The 26,666-nt window shown below is 42.4% G+C and overlaps 2 protein-coding genes across 2 annotated transcripts; one reads left to right on the top strand and one right to left on the bottom strand.

The window, feature by feature from the left end:
- The first annotated feature begins 935 nt into the window (after positions 1-935).
- On the top strand, positions 936-2,516 carry WFDC10A (WAP four-disulfide core domain 10A). Its single transcript, XM_036827598.1, has 2 exons — positions 936-1,020; positions 2,368-2,516. The coding sequence occupies exons 1-2, from the start codon at positions 936-938 to the stop codon at positions 2,514-2,516; spliced, it is 234 nt and encodes a 77-aa protein (XP_036683493.1).
- Positions 2,517-7,142: 4,626 nt separating this feature from the next.
- On the bottom strand, positions 7,143-9,246 carry WFDC11 (WAP four-disulfide core domain 11). The gene is made up of 3 exons (XM_036827596.1): positions 8,924-9,246; positions 7,744-7,885; positions 7,143-7,221 (listed from the first exon to the last, which is right to left on the bottom strand). Exons 1-3 carry the CDS (start codon positions 9,022-9,024, stop codon positions 7,192-7,194), a joined length of 273 nt encoding a protein of 90 aa, XP_036683491.1. The 5' UTR covers positions 9,025-9,246; the 3' UTR covers positions 7,143-7,191.
- Between the last annotated feature and the right edge of the window lie 17,420 nt (positions 9,247-26,666).

Raw genomic sequence — 26,666 nt, 5'->3', positions numbered from 1 at the left:
AATTTGCTTCCCTTCCTCATAGATACAGTGTGTATAGATTTTGATACTGAACAGGCATTTATTTTAAGTGAGGACAGTGCAATTATGAGAAACCACGTTTTGTGAAATATTTATACGATTCATGGAGTGTGGACAAGATGGGTCACAAAAGGTGGGTGATTCAAAACGTGAGAAAACAAAAAACCGCGTATAGTAAATATGCAAAGAAACTAGAAAGCTAGTACAACAGGGCTCATGTTAATTTTAGGCAGTGAGATGACCACCTTTTTTCATATTCTTTTTCGCTTTTCCCTTTTCTATAAATTATTTTGTAATTAGAAAATAGAAATAGATTACATCTTTCAGCAAACAAAAATTCTGTTTGCAAAAGGAGAGGGTTAGGGGGCTTCCCTGGTGGCGCAGTGGTTGAGAATCTGCCTGCCAATGCAGGGGACACGGGTTCAAGCCCTGGTCTGGGAAGATCGCACATGCCGCGGAGCAACTAGGCCCGTGAGCCACAACTACTGAGCCTGCACATCTGGAGCCTGTGCCCTGCAACAAGAGAGGCCGCGACAGTGAGAGGCCCATGCACTGCGAAGAAGAGTGGCCCCCACTTGCCACAACTAGAGAAAGCCCTCGCACAGAAACGAAGACCCAACACAACCAAAAATAAATAAATAAATAAGCCTACACCATAAAAAAAAAAAAAAAAAAAAGGAGAGGGTTAGCTATGTGAGAGGAGGAGTCATCTCTGGAGAAGCCCAAGTCTCACATGAATGGGCCATGGTGAGGGGCATGCAAGGGGAGGAAACAAGGACTCCTTGCTCTGCCCTGGCTTGGCTAGCAGAGGCAGGGAGGAGCCCAGGATCACCTCTTCTTTCTTTCCTTCACTCTCCTCACTCAGCTCTCCAGGGGAGTCCGGGCCAGATTGAGAGCTCCCCACTCTGGGCAGAGTCATGCGAACCCAGGCTCTGCTGCCTATCCTGCTTCTCTGTGTTCTGCTGCTGCAGGCCCAGGGAGGGTCCTATAACCAGAAGAAGAGTAGGTGATGGGCTAGGGGGGAAAGGGGGGAGGGGGAGGGGGCTGTGTCCAGTCTAAGGGGAACCTGGGAATTGGAACTTTTCAGCACATCCTATTCTGACCTCAGCACTATGAAGACTCTGGTTCTTCCTAAACCATGGCCCTCCAGCTCCTTTATCTGGCCACGTGAAGAGTGATAGGGATGGAGGGAGAAACTACATCTTTTTATTCTCCATCCTCCAAATCCAGAGACACATGGTACCTACAGTAGTGAAAGATACAACAGAGCTGAGAATCAGGTAGGAAAACAAAACAACTATTCTTTGATTTACGCACAAATGTGATGGGTAACCATCCAGAGATGTTCATGGGAGTAGGTGTAGAATGAAAGGACATTGGGAGAGCAAAATTTGGGGTGCACAGGTCAAGTTAAAGTTATCTCAGAGGGAGCAGGATGGTGACAGTGGAAGGGAAATATTGAAAGTGGTATTTTCTGGGAAGGGGCAAGGATCCTGCAGACAGTGACAGTATGAGAGGAGAGAGAGGATGAAGAGGCAAGTTCATCTCCCTCTCTGAAGATTCTGGAGAGTGGGGGAGGGTTGGCAGGATGTCCCAGACTTGTTGAGTTCTCAGGGTTAGGGTGTAGATTCTATGGGGGTGACTTGGCCAAGGCCACGACTAATAGAGGAGGCGGGGTCCTGGTTACAGGATTATGGAGAGGGTCTAGGAAGTCCAGTCATTGAGGTCTATTGGGTAAAAATAGAAGGAACCGGATTTAAGATATTGCAAATCACCAGGATTTGGTGAAGGGCAGAGGGTGAATTCCCTGAAAAGTCCAAGAGTGTCATGAATGGGACTGTGCCTGGGGTTTTGGAGGAGACTCTAAGTTTTTATTTATTTATTTATTTATTTATTTATTTATTTATTTATATTTATAAATTTATTTATTTTTATTTTTGGCTGCGTTGGGTGTTTGTTGCTGCGCGGGCTTTCTCTAGTTGAGGCGAGCGGGGGCTACTCTTTGTTGTGGTGCACGGGCTTCTCATTGCGGTGGTTTCTCTTGTTGCTGAGCACGGGCTGTAGGCACACGGGCTTCAGTAGTTGTGGTGCATGGGCTCAGTATTTGTGGCATGTGGGCTCAGTAGTTGTGGCTCATGGGCTCTAGAGTGCAGGCTCAGTAGTTGTGGCGCACGGGCTTAGTTGCTGCGTGGCATGTGGGATCTTCCCAGACCAGGGCTCGAACCCGTGTCCTCTGCATTGGTAGGTGGCTTCCCAACCACTGCGTCACCAGGGAAGTCCGGCTCTAGGTTTTAGAGAGGCGTTCTCCAGGGGCCTGGTTCCACTGACCCTGCTCCTGCTCTGTTTCAGAAAAGCAGCTATCACCAGAAATCAAGGAGTGTGAGAAGAGAGCCAAAATATATCTGTGCACATTCCCCTGCACACATCACCGACAGTGCCAAGCAAACACCATATGCTGTTCAACCTTCTGCGGGAACGTTTGCATGAACATCCTGTGAGTCAGAGAGCAGGCTGGGCTGTGCTTCCTGCTCCCCCCAACCTTCTACCCAGAGACTGTGCCTGCAGCCGAAGACAAGGACCTGACACCTGGAATGAGGATGTCAATAGGAATGCCACCCTCCCCACCGTCCGAACTACCTGTTCCTGTCAAATAAACCAGAACAAACGCGCAGGGACCTGCCTCATTCGCTCCCAGTGCTTGTGATCGTTGAGAACCCAGCACAGACCCCAGAGGGCCTCTGCCTTTCTGGGTCCAGGTCTCTGACCTCTTTCCCCTTGTCATGCTTCTCTACCCTCCCTCCCTTCGGCCTCCCCGCCAGCCCCTGGCAGGCTCCGCCCCCTTGTTGTTCTGCTCACTGAACCAGTACTCCCAGGGGGAGAAACTGCTCATGTGTGGCATCTCTCGGTGCTAAGGAGAGCATTCCTCACCCTGGAGCCACAAGGGCAAGTTCAACGTGAGATGCGTGGAGACTAGACCCTGGGACACAGAGTGGGAGGTCCCCAAGGAGGGCTCTTCTTAAACTTGGTCCATTCTCCTCATCCTCCTTGAGAGGTTCAGCTTACTGTCTCTTTACAATGAAGAAAATGGATCCCAGGGAAGTTAAATGACATGTTCAAGGTCAAAAGAGTGTGAGAAGTCATGATCTGGCTAGAGGAGGAGGTTTCCTCCGTGCTCCCTGTTTGCTTGCTTCTTGTGCATGTGGTGAGGCTGTCCACAGGGTAGAAAGTGCCTGTGCTGACCCTGACTCTCCCCCACTCCATCACCCACCAATAGGGCCGCTCTCGTAATGGGGCCTGGAATGGGATGCCAGGACCTGCGACTGTGGTGAATTCCTTTACCTGAGTGGTCCCCACCTTTCCCCAATCCTCCTTCTTATGGTTTCATTCTTCTTCTTCTTTCTTTAATCCAGAGGGAAGCCACAGGGTGGAGGAACGGGTGGTACATGGTGACGTGACTACGGATTAATTGGCATAGGATGGCTATGGGTCTTGCCCATGTTTTCATGGTGAGTCAGTGGAAATTCATCACTGGGGTACAGAGTCCCTACTACTCTGCACAGTCACCACTCCTCTGAAATGTTCCTGGGACTAAGTCCAGAGACTGGGTCAAAACGTGTGGCCAGTTGGGACACGGGGTCAAGTGTGAAGAATTCAGGTGGGCAGGCCCTGCTGGAGGAGGGGAGGCGGTGTTATGCTCCAGTCCAGTGCTTCCTGCTGAGCATCAGTGAAGGAGACATCAGAGGCAGGACATGCCTCCCTCGGGCTAGAGTCTCTGACCCGCCGCAGAAGCATCACAGGGCTCCTGGTACTGAAGGATCTCCTCCATTCTGCTAAGAGCTGCCCTTGCACAAAAAGAGCTTAGGAAAGAGATCATGATCCACCACCAACACAGACATCATTGGAGGTAGTTGGGTGCTAAGAGCGTGCTGTCCAGAAACTCTTATTTGGTGCTTCCTCAGATAGCCTCACTCTCCCAAAGCTTGGCTACGCCCCAAACAACCTGGGAGAAACTATTAAGAGAGGCAAAGTTACCTGCCAGGGGCCACATAGGGAACGACCTCACATGTCCAAGTCCAGGGCTCCCTACCACGTGGATATGCCATAGGTGCCAGGCTCACCTATTCCTTGCCACTGGCATGAACAGCATGGACCATGAATTTTACTGGGAGCAGTTGCCCTTCTCCCTTGTGGTAACTGGTACCTTGGCCCTCTCTGGACAGTCCACCCTGCCTTAGAGAAGTCAGAGGCTACACCTAGAATGCTATGGCTAGGAGGAGTACTTGCCTGGACATCACTGCATGTTCTGTTTTTATTGGAACAATTGTATGCCTCTATAATATGCAGAAGGGAGGAACTGGGGGTCCCTTGGAAGACCTTGAAATTTTTGGAGGTGAAGGAAGAAGCAAATGCAGATTCTACCATGATCTGGGTCTCCAAAATGTCAAGTCCAGCCTGCAGAGAATTGCAGCTCAGCACTGATCTGTTTTCGACCAACCCACAGCCTCATGGTTGCAATGATTTTTGCATGATTTATTCTCTTCTCTTGCTCCTTCTCTATGTCAAGCATATGGAAGGACTCTAGAAATATCCTCCTCATCTCATACATCATGATGTTGGTCAACTCCTTTGGCTGCCCCCAGTGTTCACAGGTGGGTTCATACTGATCAGCAAAGTGTGTCCCATCCCACTTCTGGTAGCTGTCTATGTCATAACAGACCCAGAATGCCTAATTAACAAGCTAAAGGAAGGTATCTGGAATGTAAGAGTTGGGTTTAGGTGCTGAGTGTAAGATCTACCACCAAGAAATGCCCATCAGTCCAAATATAATTAGAATGGGCATGACATGAAATATTCAAGGAAGACTTTTTCTCCAGAAGATGTTCCTAAGTCTAAAATTACATTATCTAGGAGTATATCCATCAGTTATTATAGTGTCCAGTGTCTTGGCTTGGGAAGGGTTCACTTCCTGAAAACCACTGGTGAGAGGGTATGAGAAGGTAGAAGTAAGAATCTAAATTAGAAGGCACCAAGCATCTGATATCTGAGACTATTCTGAATCATATTTGCTGGATCTATGATGGTCCTTTTTGTTGTTGTTGATTCAGGTTTTCTTTTTGAAAAACCCTAAAACTCAAACTTTTCCTCTCTTACTGTTTTTACTTTATGTATTTATTTTTGGTCCCTTGGCTTCTTTCATTATTTTTCTCAATTCCTATTATAGTTTAATTGAATTTATTCTGTCCTAAGTATCTTGTAACAGTCTTTATTTCTAAGAGGACTTTTATCTTTTTCTTCAATTTTTTATGTTCTATCAACCTCTTATTTCATGTCTTCCTGGTTTTTTGTCTACTTATGTGCTGAGTTTTTAAATTTCTGACTCAAGGTATTTTTTCATACATTAAAATGTTTACTTAGAAATATGTAATTAAAGTTGCAGTGCTGGGGCTTCCCTGGTGGTGCAGTGGTTAAGAATCCACCTGCCAGTGCAGCAGACATGGGTTCGAGCCCTGGTCCGGGAAGATCCCACAGGTCGCGGAGCAACTAAGCCCATGCACCACAACTACTGATCCAGAGCTCTAGTGCCCGCGAGCCACAACTACTGAAGCCTGTGCGCCTAGAACCCATGCTCCACAACAAGAAAAGCCACCGCAATGAGAAGGCCACGCACCGCAAGGAAGAGTAGCCCCCGCTCACCGCAACTAGAGAAAGCCCCGTGCGCAGCAACGAAGACCCAACGCGGCAAAAAACTAATTAATTAATTAATTTTTTTTCAAAAGTTGCAGTGGTGTATTACTTTTCTTTTCGGACTCAAGGTTGTTCTAGTGGGAGAATTTTCTTTTCCAGCAGAAATGTTTCAATTTTCACTTTTTTTTTTTTCATAAATTTATTTATTTATTTATTTATTTTTGGCTGTGTTAGGTCTTCATTTCTGTGTAAGGGCTTTCTCCAGTTGCGGCGAGCGGGGGCCACTCTTCATCGCGATGCGCGGGCCTCTCACTATCGCGGCCTCTCCTGTTGCGGAGCACAGGCTCCAGACTCGCCAGCTCAGTAGTTGTGGCTCACGGGCCTAGCCGCTCCGAGGCATGTGGGATCTTCCCGGACCGGAGCACGAACCCGTGTCCCCTGCATTGGCAGGCGGATTCCTAACCACTGCGCCACTAGGGAAGCCCTTTACATTGAAGTTGTCTGCTATTTTTCCATTAACTTTGTAACATTTTATTTTAATAGACCAGCAGTAACAGTGTTATGCTTAAATTATTCTTGGCTTTGGCCACTAGGAGCTCTTTCAGGTGGGCTCCTGTTTCCCATTATTTTGATTTTTGGTTTTCATTAAATTCTGACGCCAAAAGATGCCCCAGTCTCATCTTGTATTTTCCAAGCCCAGTTCTAAAATCAGTCATTTCTCTAAGAAGCCTTGGCCCATGTACTGAAGAATGGTATTTAGAACCAAGATCTGGGCTCTTTGTGTGCTTATTGTTACTGTGGTATCACTGCTTCTAGGCCCCTTCAGCAGACATAGCTAAGAAATATATGTATGTATAACTAATCCATGTATACATACGTGTCCATAAGTATTTCTGCATGTGTCTATCTCTGTGTGTGTGTGTGTGTGTGTGTGTGTGTATAAAAGCTGAACATGAGTTCATATTGATATCTCTGATTTTAATCCAGTACCCCAGGGTTCATTCTAGCATTTTCCTTTTGCTTATTTGTAACTTCTCCAACAGGAACCTGGCTCCTATCTAAGTTACTTACTTATCTGTTCAATCTTTTATACATGTAAAGTAGTTTTAGAATTGTTTACCCATACCCTGTGAAAAACAAATTCACCAGAGACAAATTCACTGCTCTCTGAAAAACTGAAAGAAAGGGTTGCTTGCCTATTACCCTCATTAAAATAGCATGCAAGAAATAAACTTCTATTCTGTGAAGCCCATGACTTAGCCTATTAGTTCTAAGGTAATCAAATGGGGAAGCAAGAGTTGAAAGCAAGAGTTGGAAACTTATGTACCCTATAGGATGGGAAAAATACAGGGGGGGATTCAAGGGTAGTGGAATGAAGTGGAAAAAAGCCAAAGACCACTGTTGGCAAATGAGTTTATTTGCCAAGGATTTACTCCTGCCCAGCCCTCAGTGAGAATAGCGGTGTCCCACTGGTGTCCCAGTGGGAGGTTAGGGTTTTAGCTGTCTTTCAGTGATTATCTACAAGAGAAAAAGGTTAGATGCTTAGAGGCTATGAAACTCTGAGAAGCAGGAATTCATTCCCAAGCTTAATATTACTCATCCTCACCAGACCTTGGAACAGGAATACTTCATGTAACAACAGAAATTGTCTACTTTTGACTAGGGGGTTATTGGTTCATTGAACAAAGAAAGGTAGAGATTTGGGGCCTGGCTGAGCTAACGGGGCTCATGGAAAAGTCTGACTCTGGAAACAATGGCTAGAAATCTGGACTAGAAAAACAGGAAAAGAGCAAACTGTTGAAAAATGCAATGAAGACAGCACAGGCATTGATTATATAATGAAAGAAGCAAGGTGCCCCAAGCTGGTGTCTTTGTCTATTTGCCAGTGAATTGCCTTCCAGGTTTAGGGGGACATCGTCTTCTGCTATTTTTTTGCCTAGGATTTGGGGTACCTCAGTCCTCTGTTTAGGGATAACAGCATCTGAGATGAAGGTGAGAATCAGTGAAGACATAGACCCAACCACGCATCTCCAAACTCACTGTGTTTTCCCAGCAGATGTTTCCACAGTACGTCCAGCAGCATGTGTGATTTATTTCTACACATCTAAAGGTTCTAGAACACTTCTTGGCACATTCTTGGACTGTTGGCTGTCCCCAGCACTCCTGAAGTAACAATTCCCCCCTGAAATTGAGATGAGACGATAAGAAGCTGACAGGGACCGCATAGCAAGTGTGGGAAGAGAAGCCCTTCATAAGCTCAACAGCCCCTCCTAGAATCCCAGCCCCAAGTCTCCACCAAGGTATCCGCCTTCTAAGAGAAATCCCCTTCCTTATCCTCCTCATTGCATTTTCACTGACCCCATCGCATCTTCACTGACCTCTTTGCCTTCTCTGCTCCCTAAGTCCTACAGTGTTGCAGGCTTCTGAGTCCTCTTTGAGCATCCTAGAGGTAGGACTCCGTATACTCCCAGCATTCATGTGCCCTCCTACAAAATTTACATTTTTATAATGGGAGATCTCAGAGCCTGAGCTATCCTCTAGCCTCATTATCACACCTTTTTCATAGTGTGGGAAGCTAGACCACGGAGAGTAAGGAAGAGATTCTCCCCACTTTTCTTCCCCTCCTTGCTGACCCTGCCTTTAATAACTCAGCCTCTCTCCAAATTCTTATCTCTCTCACCTAATTTTCTTGGCTCCCTCCACTGATTTCATTTTCTCATCATATGGCCCCCATGATTGCCCCACTAAGGCCCCATCTCATATCTCTTTTCTATCTTTTCACATTCTGAAATATCCTACCACTAAATTAATGGTATATATCAAGAAATGCCCATTTGGTACTCTTCAAAGTGCACACAGGTAGGGCACAGAGCTTCTGGAAGAATGGGAAAATATGGCAGCTCTGTACTGGTACCCCCCTCCCCTTCAAAGATAGCCTGACATGGGAAAATATTATATCCTTATAATTTATGGAATGTATCTAAAAGCTGACAGATACACATTGCTACCTTCAAGGTTGGAAAAAGAGGCATTAAAGGACTTTGAAGGACTTCAGCTTGATAATTTCTTGGATCTCTGTGTATAGAAAGGTAACTGATGCCTTTCCAGGTGATCCAGGGAAGGTGAGCCCTGAGTCAGATGTGCCAGGCACGATACTTCTTTTGTCCAGGAACAAGCACAGCCCCATCACCCCTTTTGATCCCCAACCCAGCCTCATCACCTGCGGTTATGTTTTTCCTTCATTCCTCCCAGCACAGACAGTAGCACCATACAGAGGAACATCATGAGTAAGGGTGTCCAGCACTTCATGCTGTTGACCATATACGTCTGAATAGGTGTTGTCAGGAGTTTTTCCTTCCCAGTTGTTGCCAGAGATCAAAAGACATAAAGAGAGTTGTGAAGCAAGAGGAAATTCTCATGGAATTTCTTTACACTTTGTCTTCTAGTTATTCCTCCTTGCCCTCCAGCACTCAGTCACAGGTACACACCAAAGCTGGACACAGACTCTGCTGAAAAGTGTCTCTCCATCTCAAGCTTCATGCCTTCCTTTTGCAGGAAAACCTTTTTTTTTTTTTTTTTTTTTAACAGTGTTACCTTCCCTTGATTAAAAAATAATTCAAATTCAGCTTATAAAATTGTTTTATTTATTTATTTATTTGGCTGTGTTGGGTTTTCATTGCTGCGCGTGGGCTTTCTCTAGTTGCAGCGAGCGGGGGCTACTCTTCATTGTGGTATGTGATCTTCTCATTGCAGTGGCTTCTCTCGTTCTGGAGCACGGGCACTAGGCACGTGGGCTTCAGTAGTTGTGGTTCGCGGGCTCCAGAGCGCAGGCTCAGTAGTTGTGGCACAGGGGCTTAGTTGCTCCGCGGCATGTGGGATCTTCCCGGACCAGGGCTCAAACTTGTGTCCCCTGCATTGGCAGGAGGATTCTTAACCACTGCGCCACCAGGGAAGTCCTATTAAAATTGTTTTAATTCTTCTTTTTTTTTGAGCTGACATTGGTTTATAACATTACATGTTTCACATGTACAATATTATATTTTGACTTCCATATACACTACAGCATGCTTGCCACCAAAAGTTTAGCTCCCAGGGGCTTCCCAGGTGGCACAGTGGTTAAGAATCTGCCTGCCAATGCAGGGGACACGGGTTCGAACCCTGGTCCGGGAAGATCCCACATGTCGCGGAGCAACTAAGCCCGTGCGCCACAACTACTGAGCCTGAGCTCTAGAGCCCGCGAACCACAACTACTGAAGCCTGTGCACCTAGAGCCCGTGCTCCACAACAAGAAAAGCTACAGCAATGAGAAGCCCGTGCACCGCAACGAAGAGTAGCCCCCGCTCGCTGCAACTAGAGAAAAGTCCACACGCAGCAACAAAGACCCAACGCAGCCAAAAATAAAATTAATTAATTTTTTTAAAAGTTTAGTTTCCAACTGTCACCATACAAAATCCTTAAAACATAAAAAGTACAAGGCAGACAATGAAGTATTTCTAGTAACCCCACTATATGGGTGTATGTTATTCTGTCTTTTATAGGTGCAGATATATGAATACGAATTGTTCTTATAAAACTGAAATCATCAGGCTTGCTGTTGTATATCATGACTTTTTATTTAAAAATTTGTAACTTGATATTAAAATAAAAGTTTTAGCCAAGACCTTTGGATAGACCCTAAAGTGAGCTTGTCACAGATCGACTTGAAGGACTTTTTTAAAAAGAGAAAAAAAGATGGCCCAAAAGTGGTTAAATGACTCTTAAAACCCTTACTCATTTTAAAGGTGGAAAATGGTCAGGAATTTGACACATTTGGGGGAGGAGATTTTTGAGCAGCTTTTCTTTAAAGAATGCTGAGCTCTCAATCCTATGTCACTGGAAAGGCTTTAAGGACACCTCTCACGAGTTCTACATGTGCCCCAAGTGTTTGTGGAGCCACAGTAGATGGGTGTCTGAGTCACACCTGAGAACACAAAGGGAAAGGAGGCTAGCTGAAGTCACCTATGGTCACGAGACAGAGGCTACTTATTGCCCTATGGAAGTTGATAGGGCAAAGGAATGCAAGAAAGAGCCAGTGTGGGTTTATGCCAGATTCATTCCAGGCAGGTTGCTGGGAAAAGCCGTGAGAACTCAACAGAAGGAAATAGAAAGTGAGTGGCCAGAGAAAGCTGTCACAATAAGCCAGCCAGAAAGGAGATGGATTCAGCCAGATCAGGAGAACCACAGGTGAGCAACTTCCATCAGCTGGGGTGGGAGAAGACTCAACCCATGAAACCAGCCACGACAGAGTCAACTTGAAGCAATACCAAGCCCCGAAAGTACAAAGTTCAAAAGTGCAACACTGCTTGCCAAAAAGAGCTGTTCTGATCCCTTTATCTCTTCTTCTTCTTCCACCTCCAAAATGGCACTTAGCCACCTGCAGGAGGAGAGGAAAGAGCAAGGAAACCCACCACTCTCTTCTCCAATTGTAGGTTTCTAGGTGTGGAGGAAGCCACAATTTTAATTCAAGCTTAGCGTTTGACTATTGCATGGGCTTAGACTTTTTTTCTAAATATATCATTATATTGTATTATATTATATTATACTATATTATTATATTAGTTAATAATATATTATTATATTCTAAATTTAGGCAGTGACTAGAAAAATCTAATTCCATAGCCAAGCTCTCATACAGAAGCAGGGAAAGAAGTAGCTCTTCTGGATGAATTTAAATGAGACAAAAGACAAGCCTTTCGACATATTACTAGTAACATTCCCCATGAATATTTTCCTAACGTGCTAGTTACACATATCATTAATATTTTCCCATGGATCATAAGACATCTGAAAATTTGTGATTTCCCTTCCTTAGGGGAAAAATGTCATTGGAAACCTCCCTGCAACTAAAATTTGGTTAAATCCATTATTAACTTCGGAGCACAGATTTGTAGATCCAGAGGTCCTGGTCAAAGGATACTGCCTGTTTCAAACCCTAGGTATGGTTGGTGTCAATTCTTCCTCTATTAAGATTGGTTTATTCTGGGACTTCCTTGGTGGCGCAGTGGTTAAGAATCCGCCTGCCAATGCAGGAGACATGGGTTCGAGCCCTGGTCTGGGAAGATCCCACATGCCGCGGAGCAACTAAGCCCGTGTGCCACAACTACTGAGCCTGCGCTCTAGAGCCCATGAGCTACAAATACTGAGCCCACGTGCCACAACTACTGAAGCCTGCGCAGCTAGAGCCTGTGCTCTGCAACAAGAGAAGCCCGTGCACCGCGAGGAAGAGTAGCCCCCGCTCACCGCAGCTAGAGAAAGCCCACGTGCAGCAACGAAGACCCAATGCAGCCAAAAATAAATAAATAAATAAACAAATAAAATTTAAAAAAACAAAAAAGATTGGTTTATTCTACCAACAGGATACACATCTTGTCTTACCATAGGAGGGAAATTCTCTCCCACTTGGTACCACACTAAAGACGGTCAGTGTAGTATAGACAGAGAACAAAACATGGGCACTGGAGTCGGAGAGACCTGGGCTTGAATCTCAACCCCAACACGTCTAGCTTAATATAAGCTATGTGATTAGCCAACCACCTAACTTCTCAAAGCCTCAGTTTCCCTATCTGTAGTATGAGGATGAGAGTATCCACATAGCAAATGTTGACTATATAAATCACTGGCACACAGAATGTGCAAAATAAATGTTGGCTATTATTATTATTATTATTATTAAGCTCAGACTCTCTTTTCTTCTCCAGATGGGTGAAAGTTATTTAATTTTATTGACTTTTTTGTGGTCTTTTTTTTTTTTTAACTCTTTAACCTATTTGGAAAGTTTTATCCTTTGTTCATCTGCCTTAAATTTAATTGTCCCACAAATATTTATATTAAGTGACTACTATAAGCCAGGCACTATTCTAAGTACCAAGGATACAGTCATGAACAAAACTGGCAAAGATCCCTGCCCTCATAAAGCTTAATCCTAGTAGAGGGGTCAGACAATAAACAAGATACATAAAAGAAATACATAACAATTGATGGTCTCAGTGTGCAGGAGAGAAGATAAGAGAGGGTCTAGCACCTGGAACACAGAATATGAAAAATAAGTGCTGGCTATTATTTTAGGCAGCTCACTGGTGGTGAGATTTGGGGTTCTGAAAGAAAAGGTTAAGTACTGTTCCAAAAAATTCCCTCTCCCCACTCCTTTCTCACCCCCAACCTAGTGCTCCAAGCTCCTGAAGCCAAAGAGAAAGGAAGACAAAAAAGCAAAATCAAAGGCGAAGTCTGGATACTGTGAATTAAACAGTCACAGTGGAGTAACTGTCTCTTTCCCTCCAAGTAACCAATTTTCCCTCAGAGTCTTTATTTTTGCGTCAAAGTTTTCAACGAAGCAGAAGATAAATTATATGAATTGATTGGAATTCCCTCAGATGCTCAAAGGGAGACACAGTACCTAGAGACATTTTAAAATTTGCAAAACTCTCTAGCTAGTTCTCCTCTTGGCATATGTTACAAATTATAAAATAGGAAAATAAAATTTGAGGCACATAGACCATTAGATGGGTTGCCTTTAACTTTTAAAAAACTATTATTTGGAAATAATTTCCAAGTTACAAGAGTAAAAGTAGTATAAAGAACACTACATACCATTTGCTCAGTTTCACCTATTTTAAGAATTTACCCCTAGGGACTTCCCTGGTGGCGCAGTGGGATAGGACTCTGCATTCCCAATGCAGGGGGCCCGTGTTCGATCCCTGGTCAGGGAACTAGATTCCACATGCATGCCGCAACTGAGGAGCCAGTGAGCCGCAGCTAAGGACCTGGCAAGCCACAGCTAAGGAGTCCGTGAGCCGCAGTTGAGGGGCCCCACCTGCCACAACTAAGACCCAGTACAACCAAATAAATAAATAAACAAATAAATTTTTAAAAAAGAATTTACCCCTAATTGCTTTCTCTCTCTCCCTCTGTTGTTGTTGTTGTTCTTGTTGTTTTTTCCTTAACAATTTGAGGGTAAGTATCATATATCATTTTCCTTATTTAGGAATAATACTTCAGTGAGTATTAACAATAGGGACATTCTCTTCTGTGATCACAGTACAACTATCAACTTCATTAAATTTAACATTTCCAAAATTTTTTTATCAAATCTATCATCAGTATCTCATTTTATAAATTCACCCAATAATGCCCTTTGTCTTTTATGACATTGAAATTTTTGAAGAATATAGGCATTTTTTTCTTTTAATTAAACATTCCTCGTGTGGGGTTTGTTTGAAATATCTTCAGGATTAGATGCAGGTTACACATGCTCACTAGGAATACTCTGTAGACAATACATAGTGTCCTCAGGGTATCACATGTGAAGGGACACAGTGTCACCCATGTCATTTTTCTCTGTCTCAGTTTCTCCGTTTGAACAAGGACAATTACTTCTTTTCTAGAGGGATAGTGTTGGCATGATCTGGGGGCATGAATTGGACACAAGCCACAGATGAAAGCATTTTCAGGCTCACATTTCCAGCCCCAAGACTCTGACCTTCACCTACCTCTGAAGATGTTCAAGTTGGAAATGCCAGCATTTATTTGCCTGATGGCTCTTCTTCCTGGTCTCTGGGAACCACCAAGCCCCTGCACAGGGTGAAGCTGACGAGCAGAACAGAGCTCAAAGACTCAAAATGTAATCATGGTTCTGGTTGTGGCAGATCTGGGAGTTCTGCCCATAAGTTGGGTACGTACGGAACATTGTCACTGAATTCCTATTCAAAGAGTACTTTCTTTTTTTCTTTTTGCTTCAGGTAATACAGGTAGAAGCAGAACACTGTAGAATTGCAGGAGCCTCCCCTCCCCCCAACACACACATTTCCTGGATGTCTGGGTGATTGTGTAGGTAGGGAAGGATCTGTATATCTATTTTTCTCCAACATTTGTGTGATGACTTTTGTAAAGTCCCGTCCATCTCTATGTTGATTTCTCCATGGCTACATCACCCTAACACTACCTTATCACAATGTCTTGTGGGTTTTGATCTAATGAAAAAAGAGAGTTCTGCAAAGAGAGCTGGGAAAGGCCACCTAATATGGAGATTTAGAACACAGACTTAACCTGGATTCAAATCCTAGCTCCCAATTACTTTGGGTAAGTCACTAATCCTCTCTGTGCATTAGTTTCCTCATTTGCAAAGTGGGGATAATAACGATACTTACCTCATAGGGTTGTTGTGAGGGTTACATGAATGATTATTTGTTAAGCACTTAGAACCAATGTATGGCATACAGGCAGTGCTATGTAAGGTTTGTTCAATAAACAAATGAGACACCAACAAAGTGTCAAGCATCACCCAGTTTAATACCAAGTTCACTACCTGTCGGATATTTAACATGTATTAACTAATACTCTCAATGACCCTATGAGTTTAGTACTACTATAATTCCTATTTTACAGATGCAGAAACTGAGGCACAGGGGAGTTAAGTAACTTGCCCAAGGCCACACAGCTAGTAAGTGCCAGGTACAGGATTTAAAAAGAAGTGGGTCCAGAGCCATGTATGCCAGACAGTGTAGCCCCCAGTTCTCTTGGGGGCTACAACATATCCTTGACCTTAACCTCTTCATAGGGTCCCTCATCACTTCATCCCATTTGCTTCTCTCTGTAGAAAAAAATAATTTCTTTCCAGAATATCATTTGTTGATTTTGCACTATTAAAAGAACATCCCATGCTTAGTGCATAAATCTTGCAAATCTATGAAAATGACAAAGAAATTTTACAATTTTAATTTTGTCACCCTGTGCTAACATTTTTGTGTATGTGTATATATATATACACACAGACACACATATATTTTATATATACACACATACATTTGTGTATATCCATATGTATGTATCAATATATATATATATAAGACAAAAAAGCTATAAGGCACATAGAAAATAAATGGAAAATGACAGATGTCCCTCCCCATCAATAAATACTTTAAATGTAAACAAATTAAACTCTCCAATCAAAACATAAAGATTGGCAGAATAGATAAAAACACATGAACCACATGCTGTCTACAAGAGACTCACTTTTGATCCAAACAGATTGAAGGTGAAAGGATGGGAAAAGATGTTCCAGGCACATAGTAACCACAATAGAGCAGGGTGGCTATACTAATATCAGACAAAATAGATCTTAAATCAAAAAAGGTTACAAGAAACAAAGAGAACAATATATATTAATAAAAGGTTCAATACCACAAGAAGGTACAACAATTATAAACATCTATGCACCTACTGATAATCATCAAAATATATGAAGCAAAAACCGACAGAATTGAGGTGAAAGATAGAGATGGTTCTACAATAATGATCGGAGACTTCCATCCCCACCCTCAATAATAGATAGAACAACTAAGCAGAAGATAAGTTAGGATAATAGAGGACTTAAACAACAGAGTAAAACAACTAGATCTAACAGACATACACAGAGCACTCAACCCAACAACAACAACATACATTCTTCTCAAGGGCACTTGGGACATTTTCCATCAGAGACCATATGTTTTAAACCACAAATTAAGTCTCAGTAGATTTTAAAAGATAGATATTATCCAACCACAACAGGTTGAAGTTAGAAATCAATAACAGAGGTAAAACTGGAAAATTCACAAAGCTGTGGAAATCAAGCAACACACTTTTAAACAACCACTGGACCAGAGGAAAATTAGAAAATACTTAGAGATAAACGAAAACAAAAACACAACAAATCAAAATTTATGTAACACAGCAAAAGCTGTGCTAACAAGGAAATTTATAGCTTTAAATGCTTACATTTAAAAATTAGAAAGATCTCAAATGAACAACTTAACTTTACAACTTGACCTAGAAAAATAAGAGCAAAGTAAACCCAAAGCTAGCAGAAAGAAGGAAATAATAAAGATGAAGCAGAGATAAACAAAATAGAAAAATAATAGGGAAAAAAAATCAATGAAGCCAAAAGTTGGTTCTTTGAAAAGATCACCAAGATTAACAAACATGTCACTAGATGGACTAAGAAAAGAAGAGAGACTACCCAAACTACTGGCATCAGAAATGAAAGTGTGCCCACCACTACTGATTCTAAAGAAATAAAAGCATTATACCAGTACTAGGAACAACAAATAGGATAACCTAAATGAAATGGACAAATTCCTAGAAACATAAACTCTACCAAGACTAAATCTTGCAGGATAGAAAATCTGGATAGATGAAAAACTAGTAAGGAGTTTGACTCAGTAATCAAAAAATCTCCCAGCAAGAAAAGCCCCAGACCTGATGGCATCATTGGTGAATTCTACCATATATTTAAAGAACTGATATCAATCCTTCTCAAACTTTTTCAAAAAATTGAAGAGGAGGGAACACTTCCTAACTCATTTTACAAAGCCAGTGTAACACAGATACCATAGCCAAACAAAGAGATTACAAGAAAAGAAGACTGCAGACCAATATCCTTTATGAACATTAATGCAAAACTCCACAACAAAATACTAGCAAACTGAATTAAACAGCATATTAAGAGGATCATACATTATGATTGGGTGAGATTTATTCCTAAAAATGTAAAGGTGATTCAGCATATGAAAATCAATCATTGTAATATACCACATTCACAGAATGAAGGAGAAAAAAAAACATAATCATCTCAACTGATTCAGAAAAAGCATTTGACAAATTTCAACACCCTTTCATAATAAAAACACTCAACAAACTAGGGACAGAAGGACAAACTTCAACATAATAAAAGCATGTATGAAACACCGAGAGCAAACATCATAATCAATGGTGAAAGACTGAAAGCTTTTCCTCTTAGATCAGGAAGAGAAGGATGCCTGCTTTCACCACTTCTATTCAACATAATACTGGAAATTCTAGCTAGATCAATTAGGGAAGAAAAAGAAATAAAAGACAACCAAGTTGGAAAAGAAGAAGTACATCTATCTCTTTGCAGATTATATGATCTTATATGTATAAAATCCCAAAGATTCCACACACAAAAAAAAATCTGTTAGAGCTAATAAATGAATTCAGCAAAGTAGCTGGATACAAAAATCAGATGCATTTCTATACACTAACAATGAACAACCTTAAAAGGAAATTATGAAAACAATTTCATTTACAATAGAATCAAAAAGAAGAAAACACTTAGGAAGTAACTTAACCAAGGCAATGAAAGACTTTACAATGAAAACTACAAAACATTGCTGAAAGAAATTGAAAAGACACAAATAAATGGAAACATATCCCATGTTCATAGATTGGAAGAATTAATATTGTTAAGATGTCGATATTACTCAAAGTGATCTATATATTCAATATAATCCTTTTTTAAAATCCCAATAATGTTTTTACAAAAATATAAAAACCCATCCTAAAATTCATATAGTATCTCAAGGAACTCCAAATAACCAAAATAATTTTGAAAAAGAAAGATAAAGCTGGAGGACTCACAGTTCTTGATTTTAAAACTTAATACAAAGCTATAATAATCAAAACAGTGGGATACTGGCATAAAGGCAGCATACAGACTAATAGAACAGAAGAAAGAGCCCAGAAATAAACCTTTGCATATACTGTCAAATAATTTTCTGATAAGGGTGCCAAGACCATTCAATGGGAAAGGACAGTCTTTTCAACACATAGTGCTGGAAAAACTTGATATTCACATGCAAAAGAATGAAGTTGGCCCCTTACCTAACACCACATATACGACTTAAATCAAAATAGATTAAAGACATAAATGTCTCTATGTAGTTTATAAACTATAAACCTCTTAGAAAAAAACCTAGGCAAAAGCTTCATGACATTGGATTTGGCAATAGTTACTTGGATATGGCATCAAAAGCACAGGTAACAAGAAAAAATAGAAATATTAGACTTCATGAAAATTTTTAAATTTTGTGCATCAAAAGACACTATCAGTAGAGTAAAAAGACAACCCACATAATGGGAGAAAATACTTACAAATCATATATCTGATAAAGAATTAATATCCAGAATCTATAGAGAACTCCTAAAACTCAACAACAAAATAACAATTCAATTTTAAAATGGGCGAAGACTTGAATAGACATTTCTCCAAAGACAATATATAAATGGCCAATAAGCACATGTAAAGATATTCCACATTATTGATCATTAGGAAAATGCAAATCAAAACTTCAACAAGATACCGTCTCATGCCCATTAGGATGGCTACTATCAAAAAACAAAATAACAAGTGTTGATGAGGATGGGAGAAAATGGAAACCTGTACACTATTGATGGGAATGAATGTAAAATGGTACAGCCACTATAGAAAACAGTGTGGTAGTTCCTCAAAAGATTAAAAATAGAATTACCCTATGATCCAGTAGTTCCACTTCTTGGTATATGCCCAAAGAATTTAAAGCAGATTAACAAAGAGATAATTGTACATGCACATTCATAATAGCTAAAACATGGAAGCAACCCAAGTGTCCACTGACAGGTGAGTGGATAAGCAAAAGTAGCATACACATACAATGAAATATTATGCAGCCTTAAAAAAGAAGGAAAATCTACAACATGCTATGACACACATGAACCTTGAGGACATTATGCTTAGTGAAATAAGCCAGTCACAAAAAGACAAATACTATGTGATTCCATTTGTATGAGATACTTAGAGTAGTGAAAATCATAGGGACTGAAAGTAGAATGGTGGTTGCCAGGGGCTGAAGGAAGCTGGAAGAAAGACATAGAATAGATTCTTCCTTAGAGCCTTCAAAAGGCACATGGCTCTGCCAGCACCCTGATCTGACACTACTAGCCATGTAAGCTATGAGAGAATAAATTTCTGTTGTTTTAAGCCATCCAGTTTGTGGTACTTTGTTATGGCAGTCCTAGGAAATTCAAAAGAGAATCAGCAAAGAAGTGTAAAATATTTAAATGGATTTTTAAAATTTAAATCGATAATTGTGTGAAATGATCACCTTTTTTACCAAAGCTGTTTCTGAAAGTCTTAAGTTTCTGAATCTTAAAATCAAGACAGAACTGCCAGAAATTCCTTTAAGTTCTTAAAGGCAAGATAAATAAATAATAAGTAAAGAAATAGACACAGTGTAATTGTGGCTGCCTAAATTTAGCTCTCTTCAGAAAACCCACACAGATCAACAAGGAGCAAATAAATCAGTCCATAACCTATACCCTCAGCCTAATGAGGAAATAAAGAAAGTTACAAATTTCAAACAATCTGTTAGCGGAGGAATAAACACCCCAATCAAGCAGACATAGTGTCAGAGTCCGTGTTCATGCAGAGGTATACAAAGACCGAAGAGACTGCATGCATGGAAATAAGGTAGGAGCGGGGGGGCCTTAGCATAGGACACAGATAAAACCACCCTCAGAAAATGGAAGTCTGAACTCAAATGGAAGAATATTGAGAACAAGGCTGACATTTACAATAGATCCCTGGTTCCTGAGAAATCAAAAAGAAGGGATTTGAAAGTACAAGAGACCTAAGTAGACAGGAAGACACCACGTCTTGGGGTGCCAACAGTGATGCGGAAAGGGCAGCACCTCTTGTAGACTTAGTGGCAATGGGAAAGAATGAAGCAAGAGGAGAAATCAGTGGGTCCTCAGAGTCCAAACACCTGATTATACAGGTTACTCATTTCCTCTGGAACTGATCAAGCCCAGTCTCATTTATACAAGTTCTATTCGACAATGGACTACCTCTATACACCCCCCATTTTGAGACTTCATAGATCAGATAACCCCCAAATTGTGATGGAAAGTTCCAGTTGTAGAGTGATTTGATGTACCCTGGTTAGGCACGGGTCTTTACCAGGGTCCACTAGCAAGTAAGAAGCTGTTTCTCAAAAGGAAACCACATGTCAACAGAAGAAGAAAAAGGCTGACCTCAGTACTCCAGGTGTGTATTCTCTGATTCTGCTACTAGGACTTGCAAAAGTTCTATCCAGCATCTTAATCTGCCACAGACACTTTATGTAATGCACATACTAGGAGCTAAGATCCAAGTGGCAGGCAACTTTCAAAACATCCTGGATGTGTTGCAGAATTTTTCCTTAATCTGGATTCCACTCAAAACTAGCAGCCTTACGTTCCACCAGGAAGTAGATAAGAGGAGAATGCCCCCAAAGTGGCCTTTGTTGTCTCCAAAATCCAAAGAGCCCCACCAAGGGAATTCCCTGGCAGTCCATTGATTAGGACTCGGGGCTTTCACTGTTGGGGCCCGGGTTTGATCCCTGGTCGGGGAGCTAAGATCCCACTTGCCGCGTGGAGCTGCTGAAAAACAACAACAACGAAAACCAAAGAGCCCCACCAAGCATTGTGTCTTTCTTCATGGTGGACAGCAATTTGTCCCCTGACTCAGAGGGACGATCCCTATATGCCCCAGACAACTTGACCTCTGGAAATTTCACCAGTGGAGCAAGTCCTGGACTATTATCAGGTGTACCGCCCACCCTCTGGCATGCATGTGACAAAGCACCTAGGATAACTGCTATTTCCATTCTCTAAGGCCCGTGAGCAGAATGTCATAGATGTGAGGAAAGGGGATGATGGTTTACAGAATATCAAGTGATCAAAGTCTCCTCAGACTATTAAGTCAAAGGACCAAAGAGATGAATGAGTCATCTCTAATGACAGATAGTGAAGACAGTATGTAAGGTAAGAGGTAAGACAGTGAAGGTGTATTGCTAGGTCAATACATGTGAGAAAGCTACTTCCGATTATCTTAGTTGATAGGAATAGGAAGAAAAAATTTGCTACGGGCAGATCTAGAGCTTGAGAAGAGAACAAATCACTCAATAAATAAATAAATAGATAAATAAATAAACAAATAAATAAGTCATAGTAATCACGAGGCTTTGTGTTTGATCATAAACAAACCAGCCCTGATCTGCGATTCTCTGCAGGCTGGAACTTAATATTTTGGAGACCCAGATCATGGCAGAATCTGCATTTGCTTATTCTTCTGCCTCCATGAGATTCAAGGTCTTCCAAGGGACCCCACTCCTCCCTTCTACTTGATTTGGAGGCATGCAATTGTTCCAATAAAAATAGGACATGCAGTGGTGTCCAGGCATAGCCATAGCATTGAAGGTGTAGCCTCTGACTTCTCTAGGGCAGGGTGGACTGTCCAGAGAGGGTCAGGGTACCAGTTACCACAAGGGAGAAGGGCAACTCCTTCCAGTAAAATTCATAGTCCATGGTGTTCATGCCAGTGGCAAGGAATAGGTGAGCCTGGCACCTATGGCATATCCACGTGGTAGGGAGCCCTGGACTTGGACATGTGAGGTCGTTCCCTATGTGGCCCCTGGCAGGTAACTTTGCCTCTCTTAATAGTTTCTCCCAGGTTGTTTGGGGCGTAGCCAAGCTTTGGGAGAGTGAGGCTATCTGAGGAAGCACCAAATATGAGTTCCTGGACAGCACGCTCTTAGCACCCAACTACCTCCAATGATGTCTGTGTTGGTGGTGGATCACGATCTCTTTCCTAAGCTCTTTTTGTGCAAGGGCAGCTCTTAGCAGAATGGAGGAGATCCTTCAGTACCAGGAGCCCTGTGATGCTTCTGCGGTGGGTCAGAGACTCTAGCCCGAGGGAGGCATGTCCTGCCTCTGATGTCTCCTTCACTGATGCTCAGCAGGAAGCACTGGACTGGAGCATAACACCGCCTCCCCTCCTCCAGCAGGGCCTGCCCACCTGAATTCTTCACACTTGACCCCGTGTCCCAACTGGCCACACGTTTTGACCCAGTCTCTGGACTTAGTCCCAGGAACATTTCAGAGGAGTGGTGATTGTGCAGAGTAGAGACTCTGTACCCCAGTGATGAATTTCCACTGACTCACCATGAAACCATGGGCGAGACCCATACCCATCCTATGCCAATTAATTCGTAGTCGCATCACCATGTACCACCCGTTCCTCCACCCTACGGCTTCCCTCTGAATTAAAAAAAAAGAAGAATGAAACCATAAGAAAGAGGATTGGGGAAAGGTGGGGACCACTCAGGTAAAGGAATTCACCGGAGTCGCAGGTCCTGGCATCCCATTCCAGGCCCCATTACGAGAGCGGCCCTATTGGTGGGTGATGGAGTGGGGGAGAGTCAGGGTCAGCACAGGCACTCCCTTCCCTGTGGACAGCCTCACCACATGCACAAGAAGCAAGCAAACAGGGAGCACGGAGGAAACCTCCTCCTCTAGCCAGATCATGACTTCTCACACTCTTTTGACCTTGAACATGTCATTTAACTTCCCTGGGATCCATTTTCTTCATTGTAAAGAGACAGTAAGCTGAACCTCTCAAGGAGTATGAGGAGAATGGACCAAGTTTAAGAAGAGCCCTCCTTGGGGACCTCCCACTCTGTGTCCCAGGGTCTAGTCTCCACGCATCTCACGTTGAACTTGCCCTTGTGGCTCCAGGGTGAGGAATGCTCTCCTTAGCACCGAGAGATGCCCCTGGGAGTACTGGTTCAGTGAGCAGAGCAACAAGGGGGCGGAGCCTGCCAGGGGCTGGCGGGGAGGCCGAAGGGAGGGAGGGTAGAGAAGCATGACAAGGGGAAAGAGATCAGAGACCTGGACCCAGAAAGGCAGGGGCCCTCTGGGGTCTGTGCTGGGTTCTCAACGATCACAAGCACTGGGAGCGAATGAGGCAGGTCCCTGCGCGTTTGTTCTGGCTTATTTGACAGGAACAGGTAGTTCGGACGGTGGGGAGGGTGGCATTCCTATTGACTTCCTCATTCCGGGTGTCAGGTCCTTGTCTTCGGCTGCAGGCACAGTCTCTGGGTAGAGGGTTGGGGGGAGCAGGAAGCACAGCCCAGCCTGCTCTCTGACTCACAGGATGTTCATGCAAACGTTCCCGCAGAAGGTTGAACAGCATATGGTTTTGTGTGGACACTGCAGGAAATATGAACTGTGGTTCCCGTAAAGAGGTGCCTTGGGCCGCTGCACACAGGCTTCTAAAAAGACCGGGAGGGCTTCCCTGGTGGCGCAGTGGTTGAGAATCTGCCTGCCAATGCAGGGGACACGGGTTCGAGCCCTGGTCTGGGAAGATCCCACATGCCGTGGAGCAGCTGGGCCCATGAGCCACAATTACTGAGCCTGCGCGTCTGGAGCCTGTGCTCCGCAACAAGAGAGGCCGCGATAGTGAGAGGCCCGCGCACCGCGATGAAGAGTGGTCCCCACTTGCCGCAACTAGAGAAAGCCCTCGCACAGAAACTAAGACCCAACACAGCCAAAAATTTAATTAATTAATTAATTAATTAATTAAAAAAAAAAAAAAGAGTCTACTGACCTCAATTGGGAGGAATAACTAAAGGATTCCTGGAGGAATGATTCTGAAAAGGGAGTAGCAAACTTTATATCCCGGCTCAGTGTGGGAAACAAAGTTAGTGCTCAACGCACATTAGTTCTTTTATCATTAATCTTGGGGAAAGCCTCCTGCAGGAGAAAACTATACACCATTAAGAAAATAGCTTCTAGCATGTAATCTGGTCCTTAAAAGACTGAGTACCTGAGATGATGGCATCAAGTAGCTGTTATCAAACATGCTCATCTTTAGCTGGGTGCTGTCACATCCAGCAAGACACAAGTTCAGATAAAACCAGAAGCAACTGGGGGTGGGGGTGATAATATTAGGAGTTTGGGGTTAACATATACATACTACTATATATAAAATAGGTAAACAACAAGGACCTACTGTGTAGCACAGGGAACTATACTCAATATCTTTTAATAACCTATAATGGAAAAGAATCTGAAAAGGAATATGTATGTATGTAGGTATGTATGTATGTATAACTGAATCACTTTGCTGTACACTTGAAACTAACACAACACTGTAAGTTAATTATACTTAAATTTTAAAATAAAATAAAATATTTAATTAAAATAAATTTTAAAGACCAGAAGCAATCTATTGTACACTAGAAGTCGTACATCTGGGATAAGGCCAAGCAGGTCCATATAGCGCAAGAAAAATACACAGACAGGTGGTTTAGGTCTCTATGTCACCTAACACTGTCATGTCTAAGCTTCTCTGTCAGCTCCCACCTGTGGCTTCAGGAGCTATTCTCTAATTATCAGCTGATGCAGCAGGAAAAAATGAGGAAGTCTGGTTCACGGATGGGTTGGGTCTCTATGTGTGTGTAAGCTGAAAATGCCACACTACTTTCCTACTGATGCGCTGCCTGAGGTGTTGTTTTTAAGACAGGGCAGAGGAATTCCTCCCTGTGGACAGAGGTTCAGATGATACAACTGGAGTATCAGTTGGGAGCAGGGATCTGAGATAGGGGTATTTGTGGCACTCTTAAATAGTGGTGAATGCTTGGCAGGTTAGCCAGAGGTCTGAAAGAAACAACAAGCCAGGAAGCTTGGAGACAAGGAGTTTGAAGAAGAGATGTGGCTGGATGAATGGAAGCGGGTGCTAAGTGTGCATCACTGCAGAAGAGGCATGATACACCTGGATACACTGAATGCCTTGGCCAATTCATGTAGGTCAGACTCTGTCTTAGGCCATACCAGTGCTTTCACAATGGACCCATGAACAGAGTAGCCATGATGACAGGACACATGGAAAAGAATGAAATTGGACCCTTATCTCACACCATATATAAAGATTAATTCAAAGTTGATCAATGATTTAAATATAAGTTACAAAATTCCTAGAAGAAAATATAGAGATGAATTATCATGACCTTGGATTAGGCAATGGATTCTTAGAAATGACACCAGAAGCACAGAAACAACAACAACGACAAATAGATAAATTGGACTTTATCAAAGTTTTAAAAAGTTTGTGCATCAAATGGCTATCAAAAAAAGTGAAAAGGGACTTCCCTGGTGGCACAGTGGTTAAGAATCCACCTGCCAATGCAGGGGACATGGGTTCGATCCCCGGTCCCAGAAGATCCCACATACCGTGGAGCAACTAAGCCCGTGCACCACAACTACTGAGCCTGAGCCCTAGAGCTCGCGAGCCACAACTACTGAGCCCATGCACCACAACTACGGAAGTCCACGCACTCTAGGGCCCACGTGCTGCAACGACTGAGTCTGCATGCCACAACTACTGAAGCCTGTGTGCCTAGAGCCCGTGCTCCGCAGCAAGAAGCCACTGCAATGAGAAGCCCATGCACCGCAATGAAGACCCAATGCAGCCAAAAAAGAAAAAAACTTTTTTTAGAAAAGTGAAAAGACAACCTATAAAGAGGGAGAAAATATTTCAAAATCACGTATTTGATAAGGGTCTAATATCCAGAATACATAAAGGATTCTTACAATTCAAGAAGGAGAAGATTAAAAAACCCAATTAAAAAATTGCAAAGAGCTTGAATAGACATTTCTCCGAAGAAGTTGTAGAAATGGTCAGCAAGTACCTGAAAAGATGCTCAACATCATTGGTTATTAGGGAAGTGAAAATTAAACCCACAGTCAGATGCCACTTCACACCCACATGGATGAGTATAGCCCAAAAAAAAAGGAAAATAGTAAGTGTTGACAGGGGTGTGGAGAAATTGAAACCCTCATGCATTAGTGATAAAAATGTTCAACCACTGTGGAAATAGTTTGTAGTTTCCTCAATGTAAACATATAAAATTAAACATATAACCCAGCAATCCCACTGCTAGGTATATACTCAAAAGAATTGAAAATAGATGGTGGGAGGTGGGGGCGGGGGTAGAATTGATGAAGATAATAAAACTTCCAGTTATAAGTTAAATAAGTACTAGGGATGTAATGTGCAACATTATAAATATACTGAACACTGCTGTATATTATATATAAAAGTTTTTAAGAGAGTAAATCCTGAGTTATCATAACAAGGAAAAAATTTTCTTCTGTTTATTTTTTAAATTTTTATTGGACTATAATTGATTTAAAATGTTGTGTTAGTTTCAGGTGTACAGCAAAGTGAATCAGTTATATATACACATATACCCACTCTTTTTCAGATTCTTTTCCCATATAGGCCATTAGAGTAT

The sequence above is a fragment of the Balaenoptera musculus genome, chromosome 15 (genome assembly GCF_009873245.2).
Source record: "Balaenoptera musculus isolate JJ_BM4_2016_0621 chromosome 15, mBalMus1.pri.v3, whole genome shotgun sequence".
Taxonomy (NCBI): Eukaryota; Metazoa; Chordata; class Mammalia; order Artiodactyla; family Balaenopteridae; genus Balaenoptera; species Balaenoptera musculus.
Note: the sequence above shows the minus strand (reverse complement) of the source record. Positions and strands in the feature narration are given on the sequence as shown.